Source organism: Colossoma macropomum, unplaced genomic scaffold, assembly GCF_904425465.1.
Source record: "Colossoma macropomum unplaced genomic scaffold, Colossoma_macropomum, whole genome shotgun sequence".
In the NCBI taxonomy this organism is placed as follows: Eukaryota; Metazoa; Chordata; class Actinopteri; order Characiformes; family Serrasalmidae; genus Colossoma; species Colossoma macropomum.
Genome location: NW_023494791.1, coordinates 23,253,512 through 23,275,771, shown reverse-complemented (window position 1 = coordinate 23,275,771; position 22,260 = coordinate 23,253,512). Strand labels below are relative to the sequence as shown.

General features: G+C 40.7%; 1 protein-coding gene across 20 annotated transcripts in view; it reads left to right on the top strand.

Moving 5' to 3' along the window:
- camk2g2 (calcium/calmodulin-dependent protein kinase (CaM kinase) II gamma 2) overlaps positions 1-22,260 on the top strand; it is a 99,398-nt gene that overhangs the window by 52,433 nt on the left and 24,705 nt on the right. For 12 of the 20 annotated variants that reach the window (XM_036574500.1, XM_036574480.1, XM_036574483.1 and 9 more), the window contains exons 6-14: positions 6,967-7,039; positions 10,648-10,750; positions 11,759-11,842; positions 11,950-12,044; positions 12,709-12,831; positions 13,114-13,197; positions 14,987-15,029; positions 15,352-15,414; positions 19,581-19,621. In XM_036574500.1, the coding sequence (XP_036430393.1) occupies positions 6,967-7,039; positions 10,648-10,750; positions 11,759-11,842; positions 11,950-12,044; positions 12,709-12,831; positions 13,114-13,197; positions 14,987-15,029; positions 15,352-15,414; positions 19,581-19,621 (709 nt within the window). The remainder of the gene's footprint in view (positions 1-6,966; positions 7,040-10,647; positions 10,751-11,758; positions 11,843-11,949; positions 12,045-12,708; positions 12,832-13,113; positions 13,198-14,986; positions 15,030-15,351; positions 15,415-19,580; positions 19,622-22,260) is intronic. The other 8 variants (XM_036574489.1, XM_036574482.1, XM_036574493.1 and 5 more) reach the window with 1 other exon arrangement.

Genomic DNA, 22,260 nt, shown 5'->3' with positions numbered 1-22,260 from the left:
CAAGCAAGAGTAGTTGCAGCTGTTGGTGAAACCAGGACACTGCCTTGTGTAGTTCAACACCACGTTTAACAAAGTTACACTACTATTCAAAAGTTTGGAATCACTTGTCATGTTAATATGTGTTGATTTACATACAGTATAAACTTTCTCATATATAAACTCATTCTGGGCACATCTACAATTGGTTTCATATTGTGGAACACATTAAATCCAGTCTTTTAAAGAAAAGTGTACATCACATTTTCATGTAGGATGCAGGGTTATGCATGTTTATCATACTTTGCAATTCTCAGAGACTCAGGATTTCATGCCTACTGTCTAAAAGTCCCCCAGCATTCGTTCTGAGCATGGTAAATGTATGTTATACATATCATTGCTGTCCAAAGAAAACCATGTATCTCAATTTTTGTCGATCTTATTTTTTTACATCATTTCAACACACCAGCTTTCCTTTATGCTATTTGAAAATCTCATGATGAATGGACCAATAGAAATGCTCCACAATCACTTGGAATAAAATCTCTTTACATTAACATACATTGAAAGGTAAGAGTGTTTTTGCCTTCTCCTGTAAAGTTATTATATTGGAGGTACTTGTTTTTCTTTGGACAGCGACGATATGCTGTGTACGTAGCGTTATTGTTCAGAAATCTTTTTTGTGGTGCTAAAAAAATGGCCAGCAAACTCCCAAGTCTTGATTGGTGCCTCTTTACGAGACAAAGTGCAGTAATTGCTTGCACATACTATCTCCTCCCACTCCTGCCAGTCTCCTCAGGCCTCTTCTGTGGCAAGGGTTTAGAGAGTGCAGCTCAAACACATATTTAATGCATTTCTCACCAACAGGAACTGCTGGCTTTCAGGCTGAGATATTGCAGGCCAGCTTTGGTAAAGCAGTGGACAGTAGGAATGCATTGCTGACAGTTTGGGGGCAGAGGAGGCTGAGCCTGCTGACCAGTGCCTTGCTACACCACACACACCACAGACCGTCACTCAGTGGCCCATGGCCACTCATGCAGAGCTCTCCTCACAGTGCCCCACTGCTGCAGACATCCTGTTACCCAGTGCCCCTGTATCTCACATGCCTTATGATACGTTTCAACTGCATGTAAAGATATTCACTACAATTTTGCCCCCTTTTAATAGCGAGCAGTGCGATCTTGACTAGCAGTACAATGAGAAGTTAGAAGAAGCAGCCACATAGCATTGACCAGTCAGGCAAAAGCAACTTTCCATTGTCCATGTGTAACAAAGGTGGGCTTACATAGTTAAATTAAACTTTGATATTCCCCAACGTGTTTTGCAGCTGCCACAACCCTCTACTTTTTTGGAAGCATGGCGTAGCTTATTTAGAACGTTTAAGCTCCGTATTTATAGCCGATTACGGTATAAAAATAGCCTGTTTGAGCGGGAATGCTTTTATTGGATGCCATTGCAAAAAGAAATGACAATATTTTAAGTCTGTCGTTCTTCACAGAAATTCAATTTAAAAGATCTGTTTATAGAGTCAAATTTACAAGGGTTGCCTACTTCAATAAATGGAGAATTTTGTTTGAAATCCTGCTTTGTACACAGACATGCCCCTCAAGCAGCAAGGCTCTGGCGAAGGGAGCAGAGGGAGATATACTGGGCATGTACTGTTAAGGTTTTGACACACCTGGAGGTGGCAGAAGTCTGTATTTATAATAAAAACTGGAGGAAATGGTTCAGCTTAGCAGAGTAACTATGGGTATTGTGTCATTAGGTGCTCATGTTGTATGCAGATTATAGCCTCTCAGTGTTGGCTATCCCTTGTCAGACCAAATCTGAACCCTTGTAAGAACTGTCTTGAGAGTTTCTTTTGCTTACTCTGTTCAGCTCAGTTCCTTGACACTGATTCGCAAGGCTAAATAGCCAATCAGAGAGCTCTCTCTGCCAGTTCAGCATTAATTGGCCAAACTGGTGCAGACAAGGGGTGACAAGGGCATGCTAGTGCCAGTGGTGCGGGACGCACCATAAAAACTACTGGTAAGTGTGATCCCTATGCTCAGCGATGGGCTAACAGCAGCTGAAGGTGGACAGTCAGCTTGGTGTATCAGGCTCTTCTGTGGATTTGATTTTTTTGTTTTTACACACATATACCTACAGGGCCCTGTGTGAAAAAGTGATTGCCCCCTAAACCTAATAACTGGTTGGGCCACCCTCAGCAACAACAACTGCAATCAAGTGTTTGCGATAACTGGCAATGAGTCTTTTACAGCGCTGTGGAGGAATTTTGACCCACTCATCTTTGCAGAATTGTTGTAATTCAGCCACATTGGAGGGTTTCTGAGCATGAACTGCCTTTTTAAGGTCATGCCACAGCATCTCAATCAGATTCAGGTCAGGACTTTGACTAGGTCACTCCAAAGTCTTAATTTTGTTTTTCTTAAGCCATTCAGAGGTGGACTTGCTGGTGTGTTTTGGACCATTGTCCTGCTGCAGAACCCAAGTGCACTTCAGTTTGAGGTCACGAACAGATGGCTGGACATTCTCCTTCAGGATTTTTTGGTAGACAGCAGAATTCATGGTTCCATTTACCACAGCAAGTCTTCCAGGTCCTGAAGCAGCAAAACAGCCCCAGACCATCACACTACCACCACCATATTTCACTGTTGGTATGATGTTCCTTTTCTGAAATGCTGTGTTACTTCTACGCCAGATGTAATGGGACATACACCTTCCAAAAAGTTCAACTTTTGTCTCATCAGTCCACAGAGTATTCTCCCAAAAGTCTTGGGGATCATCAAGATGTTTTCTGGCAAAACTGAGATGAGCCTTTATGTTCTTTTTGCTCAGCAGTGGTTTTCGTCTTGGAACTCTGCCATGCAGGCCATTTTTGCCCAGTCTCTTTCTTATGATGGAGTCATGAACACTGACCTTAACTGAGGCAAGTGAGGCCTGCAGTTCTTTGGATGTTGTTGTGGGGTCTTTTGTGACCTCTTGGATGAGTTGTCGCTGCGCTCTTGGGTAATTTTGGTCGGCCAGCCACACCTGGGAAGGTTCACCCCTGTTCCATGTTTTCACCATTTGTGGATAATGGCTCTCACTGTGGTTCGCTGGAGTCCCCAAGCTTTAGAAATGGCTTTATAAACTTTTCCAGACTGATAGACCTCAATTGCTTTGTTTCTCATTTGTTCCTGAATTTCTTTGGATCGCAGCATGATGTCTAGCTTTTGAGGATCTTTTGGTCTACTTCACTTTGTCAGGCAGGTCCTATTTAAGTAATTTCTTGATTGAGAACAGGTGTGGCAGTAATCAGGCCTGGGCGTGGCTAGCGAAATTGAACTCAGCTTTCCAAAGATGTGATAAACCACAGTTAATTTATGTTTTAATGGGGAAAAATCACTTTTTCACACAGGGCCCTGTAGGTTTGGATTTCTTTTTCCCTTAATAATAAAGATCTTCATTTATAAACTGCATTTTGTGTTTTACTTGTATTATCTTTGTCTAATATTTAAATTTATTTGGTGATCTGAAACATGTAAGTGTGACAAACATGCAAAAGAATAAGAAATCAGGAAGGGGCAAACACTTTTTCACACCACTGTGTGTGTGTGTGTGTGTGTGTGTATGTATGTATATATATATATATATATATATATATATATATATATATATATATATATATATATATATATATTGTTTTTTGCTCAAACCTGATCTTTCTGCATTGACAGTTCTCATTGGTGTTTGTAAAGCTAGGCCTACACTACACAATTGATTAGCCCGATTTTAACTCTGATTTGACCCTTCTGACAAATTTTCACAGTCTGAAATGATTTTCCTAGTTGGGAGCTCAATCGGAAGCGATTGAAGGAGCAAATGGTCTGGTGGTGCGAGAGGAAAAATAAATCAATCTCTAGCTCTCTGATCGAGCCCTCTGACATTTGATTTTTATGACTCAAAACATTCACCAATCCTGTATTTCGAGATAGTCATCGATATAATTGAATAAGTGATTCTGGCACCAGCACGAGAGCAAAAAAGGTAAACGGAGACTTGCACGCACTCCGCTGTGTGAGCTGCAGGCCGCGGAGACAGAGGAGCTGCTTGAACGCAGGCAGAGTCAGTGTCTTTACGATTTCAGGTCATCATCCAGTTCGTAGTAAAATATTTCTCCAGCTCTGACTGTGATGTCTGCGTTTCAATTCTATATTCATACCCAGTTGCCGTTTTCACTACACTTCTCAGTGTGTGCATAAAAGCACAAACAAGTCTGGTCCAGTTTAGCTTTCTTTGTATGATGTGATTTTGGGTGCTTTTTGTAGTGTTGTACCCTCGTGTGCGTGTCTTCACAGTAAAACAGATTAAATTTACGTGTGTGATGTTCTCTGTTTTTGGAATTTGTACGCCCAGTTTAAGTAGCTCATGTCTGTGGCGAAAGGACACATATGCACCCATTTAAAGTTAAAGCCGCTGCTCATACGCTGCTGAATACGTATTGTGGTCTAGGACCACACATGAAAGTGGCTCCAAAAAAGACAACAGTGCTTATTGAAGGGATAACTGGCTTTTTCTTAGAAGACATACATTAAAAATAATATAAACAAAAATACAAGATCTGTATTGGTATTTGGCAAACACGTGTGTTATTATGGCTCATAAAAATTAAACAAAAAAGTTCATCTTACAGTTGAATTTTGTGTTTCTATATAAAGTGTGGCTCTTCTGGCTGAGATGAGTGAGAGGGGATTTTCAAATGTGGCTCAGTCACTTCCAGCAAAATGTAGAATGCAGGACTCTCTACAACCAAGTAGCTGTCAAAAGCTTTAAGCGTCCCTGTGGAGTTATTTGTTTTGCCCTTTCTGAATCAACACTCAGCACCTGCTTGAATCCTGTCTGAGAAGTAGCTGCCACGACTGGTACTTTCTTCGGGAACTAAGACGTTTGGGTGAAATACAAATAAGTTAGCACAGTTGAGGTATTAGCACCAGTACTCGCGCAGTGTCAGCACACGGTCACCGTTCAGTCTACCACTCCTTGCCCATCCCAAAGTGGGAGATGAATGCGAGTTTACTTTGCTTGTTCCAGCCTAAGCCTGCTCTCCATTCACTTTTTCAAACAGCTTGGTTGTTTAACCATCCAGGGTAGACATTCAAATTATCCTCAAGGAACCAGAATGTCACTGCTGCACCATTTAAGGAGGATCAGATTTATACCAGGCTTATTTTCGATTTCAAGAGCTGCACAGCAAATTTTAGTTTTCTCAGGTTTAAAATTTTTAGGAATGTCTTGGATTGTATTAAATAGAACTATAGAAACAGTTTCCCCCGTAACTGTATGGGATTCAGAGTGCATATCGTCTTGCAACCCCTATATCAGAAAAGAAAGAATATTTACATGCATATAGTGACACCCTAAACACTATATGTGAAGCAGTTTATTGAAACCAGCATGCTGCTCATTTCATCAAGCACAGAACCACAGAGAGAACGTGTTTGGGTGCAGCAGGCCTCTAGGAATCTTGACATTTCACTGAGAATGGACCGGGAGAGAGGGAGCAGAGAGGGGATGAGGAGCTGGGGGTCCTCAGGATGGAAAGGAATAACACATTGGTATGAGATGAGATCAGAGACTCCAGGTGAATCCATACATCTGCATTGCTGTGTATGTTGGAGTGAGGTAACTGAGCACTGAGTGAGGGCAGTTTCTAGTGGAAAGTGCTCGGGAGTCTGGGGAATGAAATAGAAAGGAATGCAGGTTGTACAGATTTTGCCAAATTTGGGCACCAAACTTCATACAGTATCTCCCCAAGAGAGCCTGAGAATATCTCAAGTTAAGATTCTAGTCCTTTATCACAAGATCCCTTCTAGTGTTCTCTGGGATTTTGCAAAGTTCATTATTCAACAGAAAACGTCTTCTCTAGAATCAGCAGCTCAGCTCTTACCTCAGCTGACCTTTCATACAGTAGATAATGATACAGTAATTCTTGTGGGTTCTTTAAAAGCTCCATTTGTGCCAGTGCTGGTCATTTTTCTCAGTTCTAGGAACATTTAAATTTGTGCAGTTCATAGCAGTGATTATCCAAACAGGACATACCATCCTACAGTATAGCCCAGGGGAAAAATTGAAACATGGGAAAATGCCCTTCTGTGTACGAGGCAGCTGGGATTTGGCCTGTGGAGTTGGTGTGCAGTGATAAATGGGAGTTTAGCAGCAGAGAATTTGCTTTGGCATTGAGTTGGCATGGCAAATATATCTGTTCCTATTCTGCAGCGTCTCACCGGCAGTATTTATAACCAGCGAAACAAACCATCCATCCACTTACAGCTATTCAGTCCACACATGCAGCAGCCTGCAGACCTGCCAGCATAAGATACACACAGCAGCCTGACTTTACTGAGCCTGTTTACCTGGCTGTGTTACCAGTTTACTAATGTTAACTGATTTTTCTTTCTTTCTCTTTCTTTCTTTCTTTCTTTCTTGCTGTCTTTCTTTTATTCTTTCTTTCTTGCTGTCTTTGCTTTTCTTTATTACTTGTTTTTCACTTGTCTTCTCTTTCTTTTTGCTGTTCTTCATTTTGTTTTTTCTTTTTCTTTCTTTCTTTTCTTTTTCTTTCTTTCGTTCTTTTGTTCATTCTTTTGTTCATTCTTTTATTCTTTGTTTCTTGCTGTCTTTTCTTTTTTGTCTTTCATTTCCTTTCTTTTTTGCTGTTCTTCATTTTTGTTTTTTCTTTCTTTCTTTCTTGCTTTCTTGTTTGCTGTCTGTCTCCTTTTTGTGTTTTCTTGCTTTCCTGGTCTTTCTTTATTTTTTCTTTCTTTCTTTTTCTTTCTTTCTTTCTTTTTTCTTTGTTATGCTTTATTTGTTTCATTTTTTTCCTGTCTTTTCTTTCTTGTCTTTCAAATTGTTCTTTCTTTGTGCTATTTTTCATTTTCATTTTTCTTTCTTTCTTTCTTTCTTTCTCTCTCTCTCTCTCTCTCTCTCTCTCTCTCTCTCTCTCTCTCTCAGTCACTGCATTAATCAGATCCTGGAGAGCATCAGCCACATCCACCAGCATGACATTGTGCACAGGGACCTCAAGGTGAGTCGTGCCGTTGCTGTGGCAACTTGCCACAAGAGGACAACACGTCATCCGCGACCCCAGTCCCCTCCTGAACCCTTCACATGGCAACCATGGGGCATCACGCGTGCACCCACCCACACACACACACACACACACACACACACACACACACACACACACACACACGTAGGCCTGCAGTAGCAGTCTCTGTGCTCCGGGCTGGTGGAGTGTCACTGCAGAGCGAAGTTTTTTTTTTTTCCCACTGTGCTGTCTGAGCTCACCGCACTGCTGACGTCAGAGCGCGGTTCATCTGTATTATCCAACCAAACACAATACTGGCAAAAATCACCTAATACACGAGGGATGCGTTCGTCCTCTATGGTCCGTCTTTGAGTTGGAGCGTTCCGTGAGATTCAGCACAAATCGTGTTTGTTTCCTTGCACTGAGCAGCTCTACAGCTCATTTGCTGCCGCTGTGTTTGCGCTATGAATGTGCTGTAAATGATCCAGTGAGCTGTAGGTGATGAGCTCTGTGTGTGGGTTTGTGTGTAGGAGAGAGGAAAGAGTGGAACAGTGGAGAATAATCTCCCCTGACAGTTCCTGAGGGGGAATATAGGCCTCTGTGGTTCTCTGTGAGAGAGGCAGAGGGGGCTGACATGGAGATGAAGAGATAGCAGAGAAATAGTGAGACAGACTGAGAGACCAGCTGCTACACAGACCCTACTGGTCCTCAGTCTCTCTCAGTCTCTGTCTCTGTCTCTCTCTCCCTCCCTCTCTCTCTCCCTCTCGCACTCTCTGTATTTCTCTTTTTTTTTCTCTTTCTCCCTCTCTCTCTTTCTTTTTCTCTCTCTCATTCTATTTTCTCTTTTTCTTTCTTCTCTCTCTTTCGCTCTGTTTCACTTTTTCTCTCTCTTTTCTTTCTCTTCTCTCAGCATCTTTCGTTCTCTAACTCTCTCTCTTTGTCTCTGTCTGTCTCAGTATCTCACACACTCTCTCGCTCACTCTCTAAATATCTCTCTCTTTCTCTCTCTCTCTCTCTCTCTCTCTCTCTCTCTCTCTCTCTCTCGTCTGGCTAAAGGCCAGAGGCTGAAGGTGTTGTGTAGGTAAGCTACAGGGAGCACAAAACAGAGACACAACCACAGAGAAAAAGAGAAACACAGACAAGAAAAGTGCAAGTGGCAGGACGGTTGCCATAGCAACAGGTGTAACGTCAGGGGTGGGCAGAGGCACGGCTCAGCAGAGATAGAGCATGGACTAGACTAGAGAGGGCTGGGGAGTGAGACAGTGCGCAGTTTAGTGTTTTCCCTCCAACCCAGCAGATTATCAGCTAATTATCAAGTGGAATCAGGGGGAACTGTAGGTTGTTGGTCTGCACAATGTTTCTTCAGTGGGCTCAGCTTCAATCTTGTCCTTATCTGTCAGACAAAGGATTATTTTTTATTAATCATAAATTGATGTCATCTTTGGTAGCCCGTAATCCATTAGTTTTACCTACCTGTTATCACATTTTGAGTGTTCTGGATTTGGAGTGGTCTGTTACCACTAGCAAAGCGTTTTTAAACATAATTGTTGAACACAGCATTTTTATGTACCTACATTGCTAATGTATGTTAGTCTACATTATTAATGATTTGTATCTGATAAAGAGAGAAAAAAAGGCTGGCCAAACCGTTGCTTTTACTTAGCATGATCAACTAACTATGCCTGAGGTCTTCATCTTCAGATCTAGACCTTTATTCCAGTTTTCTGTCCATCAGTTTGTACACTGTAAAAAAAAATGATCCAACGTTTTAACCTAAAAAGTAAATAAGTTCATTGAATTTCGAATATGAATTTAATAGAGCAATAATTTGTGTTTTAGATTTGTTAACTCCTTATTTGAAATATAATGAACTGAAAACTTTAAGCCAACCAAGTTACTTACTTTGTTGAAAAGTTGGGGAAAAAAAAGGTGAAGAGTTTTCAATGTTGTTTTTACAGCGTAATCACTGGTAGTTGACCGAACTGTTGATAAAACCTAGTAGGGCTGAACAATTTGTGGAAAACATAATTACAATTTTCTCTCACCCGTGTTGTGGTCGTTATTTAAATGTGATTATAATATATTATTATATAATTAAATTGCAGTTCTTGCAATTTGAAAATTGCACTTTCAGTATTCACTTTCGATATAAAAACCATTAATAGATCATCCCTACCACCTACCATAGGTAAATGTTTGACCAGCTTCTACAAACATGATGAGAATATTTTCCAGGCACCAAAATTCCCCTGTTATGTAGGCCTGTGTGCAGACCACTATTCTCAGCTATGCAGCACCAGAGCCCTCCAGGGTTGAAGTTCAAGAACTAGAGGGACTGAGACATGTGTCTCTTGCGCTGTGTGCTGTGACGTCTGACAGGTTTCAAGGGGATTCTCTTTAACATGCAGAAAGAGGCTGGCCTCTAGGTCAGTAAGGTGAGACAAGGCTTACCTCTGCCATCTTAGCGTGAGCTAACGCGCCCTCTGCACTGTCTCTGTGAACTGTGCAGCCTAGAGCCATTAGTATGCTGTCACATCTTCTCTTCGACCCTGCATGCACTCGTGTGCACACATGCTCACACACAAGATACATATGGGTCTAGCTTGAGGTCTGCTTAGTATTCCAGCCAACAGCCACTAGTATTCCAGTGATGAAAGACTCCTCTGATGGTACTTGCTGTGTGCGTTTATGTCTGCTAATACTGATCACAGATGCTGCAGAAGCCTTTTTCTCAGAGTAGGTTTGATCATCATCCTAAACATAATTGTTCTTAGGATGAATAAGGGACATTGGTCTTGGATGGCAAGCCGCACCGGATACAATCTCATCAAACCATGTCCCTGTGGACCCTCCTGTGCACAGGGGTACAGTCACGCCCCCAAACTGTTGCCACAAAATGGAAGCATACAGTTTCCTAAAACATCTTTGTATGCTGTAGCATTAACATTGCATCACATTTGCACTTTGTACTGTCTGTTTTGTTCCATGTTGCACCGTTTTCCTGGAGGAAGGTAATTTCACTCCACGGTGTACTTCTACATAGATGGAATGACAATAAAAGCCTCTTGACTTGACTTGACCTGATCACCCTTCACTGGAGCTAAGGGGCTGAGCCCAAACCCTGAAAAACGGCCCCAGATCATTATCCCTCCTCAACCAAACTTTAATGTTGGCACTATGCATTCGGGTAGGTAGCGCTCTCCTGGCATCTGTCAAACCCAGAAAGGGAAAGGGTCATTCATCATTAATCACTGTCCTGCAGATCTAAAATGTCACAACCCAACTGCAATCCAATAATGCATTGCGGAATGCGACAGAGTTCTCCATTGCAGTGAATGGGAAGCGGTGAGGTAAAGTTGCAAGTGAACGTGTACCGTAATGGTGGTCATGTCAACTTTGCTTTCTTAGAAAACGACAGCTTTTCTGTAGGGAAGAGGGCCTTCTGCTTTTCATGACTTAAATATATAACTTCTGAGTGTTTAGAGTTGATTTGTTTGTTTTATAGCTAGAGGGTATAAAGGGGATGGACAAGTTTCAGTTTGACGTGAAGGTTTAACTTTTGTTAACTCTCTCACATTCTCTCTTTCACTCTCTTATTATCAAAGCCTGAGAACCTGCTGTTGGCCAGTAAGATGAAGGGGGCAGCAGTGAAGCTGGCCGACTTTGGGCTGGCCATTGAGGTGCAGGGTGACCAGCAGGCCTGGTTTGGTAAGAACTTTCACATCTCTCTCCTGTCGTTCCCACTATACATCTTGGGTTGAGTTGAGTTCCTCAGCTACCTCCTGATAGTTATTTAACTAACGGCTAATGGCACAAATTTACACACAGAATTTCTCTGAATTGGCCTTGTCTTTTAATCTCTTACCCACTTGTCCCCTCATTCCCAATTCCTGATCTTCACCATGCACTGAACACAATAAAGCCCCACATCTAATTTCCACTGAGGATGGAAAGTCTAGAGGATGTTGAGTGGGGATGACTCATGTTCAACTGTTGAGTGTTTATAGACCTCTGAAACCCATGAGGACCACTCACACAATGAGCATGTGGATTTAGCTTTTCTACCAAATTTGGAGTTTCCTCGATGTTGTATTTGCCTCTCATGTCATAGTGACCTCTGCTTTTAAGGGTTGCTTTTTTTGTCTTGCCTCTTGTAAGTTCAGTGGATTGTAAATACAAAGTGGTACCAAATGACTTTGTTCTTGCTTGATCATACAGTTCAGATCTGCGGACGTCATGTGTAGGCATGTACAGTAAAGATCTCTCGCTGCTCCCAGTGTTTAACAAGTACATAATGAAAAGTAAAAAAATTTGGCTAATAAGCACTGGGTAGAAACTAAACATTGATTAAAATTAGCTTCAGACCAATTAGGGTTAAATAAAAACACAATGTTATTTCCTTCAGATTTGGTGCTTAATTTGGTGAAAATGCATTTTTATTTACTGCTTATAGTATTAAATTGAATAAGCATTGTTTTAGTTACAAGCTTAGGTTTTGCATAATTTTTTAAAACTGTCATGTGAACATTTCAGAGGACTACAGTGGAAATTAGATGAGGGTTGATAATTTTCATTATATGTCAGGATCATGTGCTTGCATTTAAACAGGTTTTTGTATATAATTGTTCACTTAATCTCTGGATGTATTTCCCTCAATCCAAGATGGTATTCCAGTTCTACCTGTGTTTGGTTTTCACTTTTGTTTTCCTCCTGCAGGTTTTGCAGGCACTCCTGGATATCTCTCCCCTGAGGTTTTGAGGAAGGACCCCTATGGCAAACCGGTGGACATTTGGGCCTGTGGTGCGTCCCCTGGGTTCATTTTGGGTTTTTTTTGGCCTGTAGTGAGGGTCCGTGTGTCTAGTTTAACACTTGTGCGTGTGTGTTTGTGTGTGTGTGTGTGTGCACAGGGGTGATTCTGTACATCCTATTGGTGGGCTACCCCCCCTTTTGGGATGAGGACCAACACAAACTGTATCAGCAGATCAAGGCAGGAGCATATGATGTGAGTAATCAGATTCTTGATTGGGATTGCTTCCCTGTGCTTACAAACAAATGGGAAACCTGTTTATTTGAAACACGCTTATAATAGAAGACATTCGGAAGTTGCTGAATATTGAACACTTTCATGAATTCTTTAGTCCAAATCATTTTACAGCTGTAAATCTTTATAATTCGTTCTTTCAGACATGTGAGTAGTTTTCCAGAGAGGGATAAATTTATGGTATACCAGTGATGTGCGCAGAGTTTTCAGAGTTCTACAACACCAGGTTTTTAATTATTTTCCAATTATTGAAACTATCGCCAAAATTCACGATAGAAATTAAGTTAGAGTTGACTTATTGGCCGCATTTCTGTTTTTATCTCTTGTGAGGCTGTGTTCTGAGACTGGACCGTATCCAACTCAGAACGCTATTATAACGTTGCTAATGTTGACATGGGAGCGAATAGGAAAACTGGAACCTGCTGGGCACTTTCCTCCCCACCCTTATCTTCCAAGTAGAAGCACGAGTGTTTAAGCTTTTTATGATTTGTCCCACCTGTAACACTGCCTGTGAAGATCTGCTCCGCTTTGCTAAACTTGTCACAGGTAGATTCTGCACAGTTCAAAAACATGCTAAGTTTCATTTTGTACATCTCTTTCCTTTCCTGCTCCATCCTTGTCTCAGTTCCCTTCTCCAGAGTGGGACACTGTTACCCCAGAGGCCAAGAATCTCATCAACCAGATGCTGACCATTAACCCAGCAAAGAGGATCACTGCTGACCAGGCCCTCAAGCACCCGTGGGTCTGCGTAAGTGCCTCAACTCTCAGCTTCAAGTGCTTGCAGAATTGCATTATTTCTGTGTTTAGAAATGTCTTTTGTGGGCACTCAATACACTAGAACACCACCACTGGCATGTATCAGATAACACGCTCAGCTTGACCAAACAGAAAGACTCTGTGGCTGTGGCTCTAGTTGTCCACAAGGCGACCTAATCAGGATCAAGTCTGTGTTACTCTTCACTCTGAATTTGTCACTGTTAGCTGACCTTGTCCTGAGGCGCAGTGAAAATCTCTTCTTTCTCTCATGCAGCAACGCTCCACTGTGGCTTCCATGATGCATCGTCAAGAAACTGTTGAGTGTCTGCGCAAGTTCAATGCAAGGAGAAAACTGAAGGTATAGTCTCTGAAAAAAATCCCCATAATTAGCCATATTTTCAGTGATATACAGTTGAGGGGAAAGATTCACACACATCTAGGCTAAAGACATTCAAACTCAATTCCACATATTTCATGTTACCATACATTTCTTTAGGTTATTTTGGCTTTAATTTACCATTTCTGATAGCCAGTGGGTCAAAATACAACAGGCTGATTGTCTTAATAAACCCTTAATAAGCTATGGGCCCAAAGTTTTGTTACATATTTCTATAATCTAAAAAAGCTCCATTGGTTTGCACTAAAGTCCCTATACACACTTAAAAAAGATGGTTCTTCAAGGGTTCTTTACCAAAGAAAATGGTTCTATATAGAACCGTGAACACTCAAAGAACAATTTGCATGATTATAGGGTTCTGGGTTCTTTAGATTGATGGAGAATGTGCTGTAGATGGTTCTATATAGAAGCTTTTTGAAAATGGTTTCGAGTAGCACCAAAAAGGGCTTCTATTGTTACAATGTCATGCTTGTTACAATAGAAGAACCCCTTTTAGTTCTATATAGAACCATCTACAGCACATTCTCCATCTATGTGAAGGACACTTGCACAATGCAAATAACCCTTTAATCATGTAAAGAGTTCTTTAAGTGTTCATAATACTATAAGGAACCATTTTCTTTACTAAAGAACCCTTGAAGAACCATTGTTTAAAGTGTGTAGTGACTGAATGGTAAGCCTTTGTATGAAATAAATCTGGATTATTAAGGGGTTAAACAGTCTGGAAAATTCCAGAAATTGGTCCAAAAGGTTCAGCTGAACCCCAAGACAATAATAAAGAGAAGGAGTTGGAGGCATCAGGTAACAAAGTGTCTGCGTTCACCATTAAAAGAAGCCCCTAATCCAAGAACAGCATAAAAAAAGCCAGGCTGAAGCCTAGCGTTTTGGAGTGTTCTATAATTGGACTGTTTGGCCATAATGATCAGCACTGTGTATGGAAGAAAAAGGGTGCTTTTTAATCCAAAGAACAGCATCCCAGCAGTGAAGCATGGAGGTGGCAGAATCATGTTGTGGGAGTGTTTCGCTGGATAAGGGACTGGTGCACTTCAGAAAACACACTGCATCATGAGGAAGAAGGTTATGTCGAAATACTGAAGACATCAGCCAGAAAATACCCAGTTTGGTCGCAACTGGGTCTTCCGGCTGGACAGTGATCCTAAGCATTTCTCTAAAGCCGTAACAAAATGACTTAAAGACAACAAAAGTGAAAGTACTGAATGGGTCACAAAGCCCTGACCTGAATCAGGTAAAACAATCGTGAACTGAACTGAGAAAGCAAGGGGGCCCCCAAATCTGACAGATTTACAGCAGTTCTTTCAGGAGGAGTGGACAAAAAATCCAGCAAAGTAATGTTAAAAGTTTGTTAAAGTCTAGCACAAATGTTGGTTCAAAATAAGGAATTAAATGGCAGTGCCACCAAATAGTTACCAAGTATATGTAAGCTTTGGACCCACTAAAAATGTGATATAAATACAATAAATGTGTTAGTAAATACAACCTGAAACAAATCTGTCTTGTGACTATTATTTTGAGATTACCTTATAGAAACATACCCTCAGTAACTTAACACAGGAGATGTAAGATAAGGTGAAATGTGTGGAATATGAATGTCTTTAGTCTAGGTGTGTGTAAACTTTTGTCCTCAACTGTATGTATTTTCTTAGGGTTTAGATTACATATCATAACATTTAGTTGCATTTGATGACTTTATAACGTAACGTTAACAAGCTTGTGTCTTTGTTTTCTGCAGGGGGCCATTCTTACCACCATGTTGGTGTCTAGGAACTTCTCAGGTGAGTACGTCGTAGCCTCTGAATGTGGATTTCACCCTAACTTCAGCTTAGCCTTTTTAAACACAATCATACTCTTCCTTTGTAAATAACAAATAGTGCTTTATATCTTCTGTTACTCACTTTTAGAAAGAAGTCTGAAGCTCACTTAGCAGTGTTCTTAAACACTCTCTCTCACTGGCTTTAGCTACTCACCAAGTAGACTACCATGAGCTGTGCTTGATGTTGCTTTGTGTTATGTGGGTGTACTCACCTGGTCATGAGTGCAGTGAGGCGTGGCCTCTTAGAGTAGCCCCTCCCAACGGCATGCTTCTTTGTCCAATAGTGGGCCGGCAGCACACCAGCCCCGCCGCCCCCACCACCAGCACGGCTGCGCTGGCCCAGGAAGGTAGGTGTGAAGAGGGCACTGTCAACCTCTAACCCTCGCTCTGCCCGCATGTGTGGCCTGCGGGAGAATGCCCTACCCTTGCTTACCCACCCACTTGCACTGCAAATGTTCCCACTCACACGCACACTAGTGTCGGGGACAGTTTAATTCCAGATCAGCAAATTCAGATGATGGTTTAAGCTGTTACTTATTATTCAGTTTAAGGCTTATTAACTCAGTAACTATCATGGAGCTGCTCTGTAATGTGTGTAGTTACGAGAGTGAGCACTAGAATAAACTGATGGGTCTTTACAGTTTACTGCAGAGTTTTTCAGTTCTGGTCCTGGAGGCCGGTGTCCTGCACAGTTTGGGCTCATTTGTTTATTGCCAGGTTTAATGTATACTGGGGATGCACTAAAACTTCAGCTACTGAAGATAGTGAAATATAGTACTTGCAGTTCTTAGTCGAGATTTTGAATAAAATAAAGATTAAATACGCCTACAGTGTAGTTTCAAAATCAGAGATTTTACTAATAATTTATTGAATGATGCAGACCATTTTACTCTGTTGCACTGGTCAATGCAGACACGTTCAAACAGCAGATTTATTGATTTATTTACCTTTAAACATGTAGGGCGATGTGAGATTCTTCTTTAATGCCACATTTTTACGCATAAAATGGATGAGAACGTGGCTGCTCTCATTCTGGCAGCCTCTGGTACATTTTGGCTCAATGCATGCTGCCGTTCAGCACAGTGTAATTCTAATTTTAAGTAATTATTATTTAAATAATAATTTAAATAACGATTATTAATATTTAGTTGGTTTAAACTTATTTATAGCTGTGTGTGTAAATTCTTGGTGAAAAATAAAAAAGAGGTAAAGCAAAATTTGAAGAGGAAAAAAAGTATTGACTTGACATCTGTGCTGAACCATAACACCTAGCCGGATTTAGCCGTTTACTAAGTTTTGGTTTTCTCCTACATTTTGGTTTCCATTTCACCCAAGAATTTTCTTTTCTGTGCATCACTAGTGTACACTCATTAAAAAACATGAAATATCTGTTTTGAAATCAGTATTACAAAAATTAGCCAGCAAAGATGATTTTTCGCTGCTATATATCCTAAATTTGTTGAAGTGGAATTAAGTCCCCAGCACTGATGTAAACATTCTGTCTCATTCCGGTTATGGACGAGCCTTCCTTGCTTCATGGAACTGGATCAAGCCTAGACTAAAAAGGCCTGTCTTCTACTGCCAAGTCCTACTTTTACCTGAAACTTACATGATGCAACAACATCTTTAAACAAGTTTGTTCTTGTAAACTTGTTAAAAGATGTATTATTGCAAACTGGTCATCGAAGATGTGACCCCAGAATGCGTTATGCATCCCTATTTCTGTCTTTGAAGGAATCATTCTTGGGCTTGGAGATGGTGAAGGGTGATGTATAGGTGGAGGGCCGATGCAAAAAGGCTTTGACCTGCTGAGCTGGGGCACCGTAAACCCACACCACACTGTTTAGAGTTTTAGTCTTTTAGAGTGCTGTTGGCTACAGTTCATGCTTACCACTTTACCTTGGTGTGTCTTACGGTGACCCGTTCCCCAGGCCTCAGTTCTCTCTGAGAATCTCACCACAACACACACAAGCACCAGTGTGAAAGTGGGTTTGGATGCAGCCTTGCAAAGGCAATGTTGCTTGTACAGCTTGGGAGAAAAAGGATGAAACTGTGTGTTGTTGAAATAATTTGTGTGTACAAGAGTACATTTTCTGTTTTTGCTTGTGTGTAAGCATGTTTTTTATTTTTAAAGGTTTTCTTTTAATTGTATTTACTTTATTTTGTTTTATTTATTTTATTAAGTAATTTATTAATTTAAGACCATGCACACTGGCAATGCCGTTTTTTAGAGGGTTATTATGTTCATGTTTGAGTCGTCTGCTTAAGCAGACATCTTGCGTTGTCCAGCATGTGTCCAGGAGTGAGTGTGTGCATGCACTGGGGCTATTCCTTCAAGTCCTTCACCTCTATTCTAATGGCATGTCTACTGGTTCTGTTGTTTAAAGGCTGCGGTCTGACCGAGGGTGTTTTATTGAATCCAGCATAGAGGATTCTGTGTAGTGATTAGAGTTTTGCTTTTTTGTGTCTCTATCATGATTTAGCACTCCCTAGATGCTCCCAATATCTGGGGTGATGTGAAAATTGCCTGGTGTTGTTTCTCTTGATTTATTGTACGTATCTTATGGAGCGCGAGGTTAGAGTGTTCTCTGGCCATGTACTTTAGCAAGCTTTCTTTTAAACCTCGTTTTTAACTTTAAACCTCTTTTTAAACCAGAAAAAAAGACACTTTAACTGACTCCTGGCCAACACTTTAAAATAAAGGTTCCTAAATTGTCTTGGGTAAACATTGTGTAGAAGGTTATTCTGTGGTGATTTTTTTTCTTTTTTTTAACGTTCAAAAAGGTCTTCACACTCTTTCCTTGCTTGCATCACGTTAAAAAAAATTAATCCTGATCAGGAAATAAAGGTATGGTCAAATAGTACTTCAGTACTAGGCTAAAGGTCTACTCTAACAATCTTTATTCATAGTAAGGTAGATTATTATGTAAATAACCTGTATTTATTTTTAAATAAGCCCAGTTTTAGCATTTCTGTATTTTGTTAATCGCGTTCCAAGGTAAAAGTTAGTTAAGGCTATTAAATCGTCCTTCAACTCATCATGCCTAAACAGACTTGGATTCCAGCATTCCAGCTATTTTGGCAGCAGATTTTAATGAGTTAAAGAGAGCACTGCAGAACTTTGAATGTACAGTCGTATGCAAACGTTTAGGCACATGTGGTCAAGTCAGGTTTTATTGCTTTCCTAAGTGAAAATATGTTAATGTCCCATACAGAGAACACAGTTCTGCACATTTTAAAGCACAGTTACTGTTTTATTGCTGAATTTAACATATTGGGAAAAAAATACATAAAATGTGGAATGTGCAAAAGTTAGAGCACTAAATTTGTTCCCTGTAGAGTATTACCTTATTTTCACTTAGAAAATCAGTAAAATTAGGTTGTGTTCAAACTTTTGCATGCGGCTGGTGGTATGATAGGGTTACAGATGTATATATTTAAAAGTTCTTCAGGGAACCCAAAATGGTTCTTTAAAGGCCGGGGTGGGAAACTGAGTGCTGGAGTCCGGCACAGTTTTTTGATTTCCCTTCTCTAACACTCCTACTAAACCTGGTTAGCTGCTGAGTTGAATCAGGTGTGTTTGAGCAGGAAACTCCCCACCCTGTGCAGAAATCCAGAGCTCCCCACCCTTGTATAATGGCTTCAAAAAAACTTTTTTTGTGGTTCCTCTTGGGACCTTTATTTTTAAGAGTGATGGGCCTGGGAAGGTGATCTGCTTCTTTGAGCTTAAACTATAATTTCCTCTTGGTTTAGTTTTGAGCCCTTAAAGGGACGTCTGCCCAGTTGCTGCATGTTAATCAGTTGTTTTGTATTATACCAGAGGCAGTAAAGGCATCTGCTTGTGTTATCCAAAGCTGCATGTGGAGGCAGTAACCACCTCACTGCATGGACCAAGCATGAAAAAATGATTTTGCCTACCAGTTTTTCCTCATATTCCCCCCAAAAGAAAACCACTGATTGCTTCTAATCTCAGCCTCTTTTTCTTGCCGTCCTTCCTACTTTTTTGCCCATTGGAAGGTAAGGGAATTTTAGGATTTAGAAAACTTGGGAAGTCTGCTTATATTTTTGTGTGTGTTTGTGAGGACACTGTCTACGTTTGTCTTATTTATGTTTGCAGAGTTTTGTTTTTTTTCTTCTAAATATCTGTCTATAACAGCATGCACGTGTGTCTTAAAGGGGCATGCAGAAAAAGCAGCGGAGTGATGTGCATATGGTAGCTGTATGCATGCAAATGCAGGAAATATGGTCAGTAAGACTGAAGGGTGGAGAGGATGCTCTGCTGGTGGATTGGTGGAAGAGCAGTTTCTTCTTTTTGCTGCAGCTCTGGAATGCTGTCATTGACAGTGGCCTCCATAAAGGAGCAGGGATCATCCAAACTGGTTGAGGATGAGGGGTCTCTTAAGAGACTACTGATATTTACACTTTATAGTGCTGCACTTTCTTTTAGCCCTATTTGTATGGTGACTAATAAGTAAAGTTTTATGCACTGAACTACTCTTTCTTTTATTTTCAGCATGCAAAAGCTTACTGAACAAAAAGTCTGACGGAGTGAAGGTAAGAGATTTCTTTCTCTCTCGCACACTCAGACATGTACACTCCTATAGAACTGTACTGACATCAGCACCTCAGTGTATATGATCTTTTTTCTGTCATAATCAAACTGTACATGATTCTTTCCCAGTCTTTATGTTCAAGAGATTTTTTCCCCGTCACATTTCTTTGCCCGTCTCAGTTATTGGGAGTACAACTTTATGCAAACTACATTTAATTTACATAAACCAAAGGCCCTTTGCATCTTCCCCGGTGCTTTGTCATAATCTGAAGGTGTGTAGCATTAAAATGAAAAGATAGACACTTTAGCGAGAGGCCAAGTATGAAATAGAATTCAAGAACTTTAACAGAGGCTGTGTGTTCGTTGTATTGTGATTTGTTACAGTGCTGGAGAGTTTTAGTTTATTCTTCCAATTTTCACTCTTAATTTTTACGTATTGCTTAATGTAAGTTGGAAATGGAGTCAGGTGTAAGTCTGTTGAAGTGCATAGACCTACTCTTCCCTGTACCAGTCTCAGTGCATGCAGTGAATGGTCATTATTTGACCACAGCTAAACACCACCTGCCTCTCAAATGAAATGAAGAACTCAGCAAGATTGAATTAAATAAATGTATTGAATCTTTGTATTATTTTTTTTTTTATTATTTTCCCTTCATCTCACTCATCGCTCTGAGATTTTTTTTGTAATTTTCTCCCCTTCTCCCCGCTTACTCTCTAAGATCTTCTAATCGGCGGCTTTTTCTTCTATCTCTATTTTCATTGGCTTCGTATTTTTTTTCCTGTGCTACCTTGTTTTTACCTCCTATGTTTCACACTGTTCAGAAAAGGAAGTCCAGCTCCAGTGTTTATTTGATGGTGAGATCTGTTCTATGTCTCTCCCCTTTTCCTCTTTTCCTAGTTGTTTCTCTTTTTTTTTTTTTCTTGGTTGAGGTGCTGGTGTGGATTTTTATTTATTTATTTATTTTTGGTCGTCTTGTTGGACTTTCATTGGCTCTTGTCAGTTTAAACATCACCACAGCCATGCCCACCCTTTTGTTTTTATAAATACACACATATGTCCAAGCATGTGTCTGTGCACACATCACACTGTCCTTCAAGGTCCACTAAGTTGAGTTTCGCTGTCACCTCTATATGCAGATATCATAACAAACCATGCTAACAGCAGTTGGCCAATAAGGTGTCACTTGTGAGTGGAATGGGATGAGAAAATCACTGAGCTAGAGATAAACACGTTCAAAGCAAAGCTGTGTGGTCCAGCAGGAGAGGTGATTTTGACCTCCGGGTCATTAGATAAAGTGAAATTTTATTCTTTTACTTAGTGGACCTTTCACAGTTTGCTGTCCCATTACACGCTGCAACCAGTGCATCTCAGGGCCTCTTTTGGCAGTAAGGTCAACCATGGGGCAGTTTGCCCTTTCTCTCCCCCAGAGCCCCTCACCTTGACCCCAGACTGACTGACCGTCTGTGTCCTGGTCCAAGCCTGTGAACTTTTTTCCTGCCCTTCCCTCTTGTTACCTACAGCAGTTTCCACTTAAAATTCATTGCAATCATACACTTTGTATGTTAAACACACTTTGAGAAACACAAAATTCCAGAGAGGTCATCATCTCACTATTAAAATTGTTTATTATTTTTTAGTTGTACAGCTTAGTTTATAGATGTAATATTCTCTTTTTTTCCTGCAGTTTAAACGCCAGTGAAAGTAACTTGCTTGTTTTTAATTTGAATTTCAACTGGTCTCCAAAGCACTACATGTCCAAAGGTTTGTAGACCCTTTCTCATTCAAAGGTTCTTCTAAAATTAATGGTAGTAATAGGGAGTTTGTCCTCTTTGCTGCAGTAACAGCCTCTGATCAGCTGGAAAGTGTTACACTAGATGTGTGAATAGTGACAATCTGATTGTATTTAGTCACAAGAGCATTGGTGAGGTCAGGTACTGATGTTGGATGATTAGTTCTGGAACACAAACTCCACTCCAACTCATTCCAGAGGTATTGGATGGAGCTCCATTACTGCAGAGAATGAAGTTCCACTGTTCCACAGCCCAATGTTGGTTTTGGCATTGAGCATGGTTCATGTGCATTTTTTTTCAGAGTGCCCCATTCTAGTGGCATTTCTTCTCCATGGAGATTGTACAAGCTGTGAATACCTGTCTAGCTTAAAGTAGCTCATTTCCTAATAGGAAGGACTGTCTGGATAATTTTGGACTAAGCGTTCATGGCCGTTAACTATTGCTGAGTGAGGCTCAATAGGAAACAAGGAAATTCAGAAAAATTAGATTCGTGCAGACATTTTTCCCATAACAGTACCCCATATCCTACAGTGCACACAAACACCCACACACCCAATGTGAAACAGGTGATTTCTGTCACCATGGAAATTGCTTTCCAGGTTGTGACAGGCTTGGGTAGGAAACAATATAGGGGGCTCTTTCCCCATTGGTTTTACTCATCCCTTCTTTATTTCTTGCCCCTCATTTATATACATACTCGGTCATGCGTATGAACCTGATGGATCTTGGGGGTCAGTCCTCTAAAAAGAGGGCTCATCTGTCTTTGGTTGATTTGCCGCAACAGTCATTGACAAGCAGCAGATTTTTGAAAAGCTTTTTACAGTGCCCTGTGTAGATCAGAGAGACACTT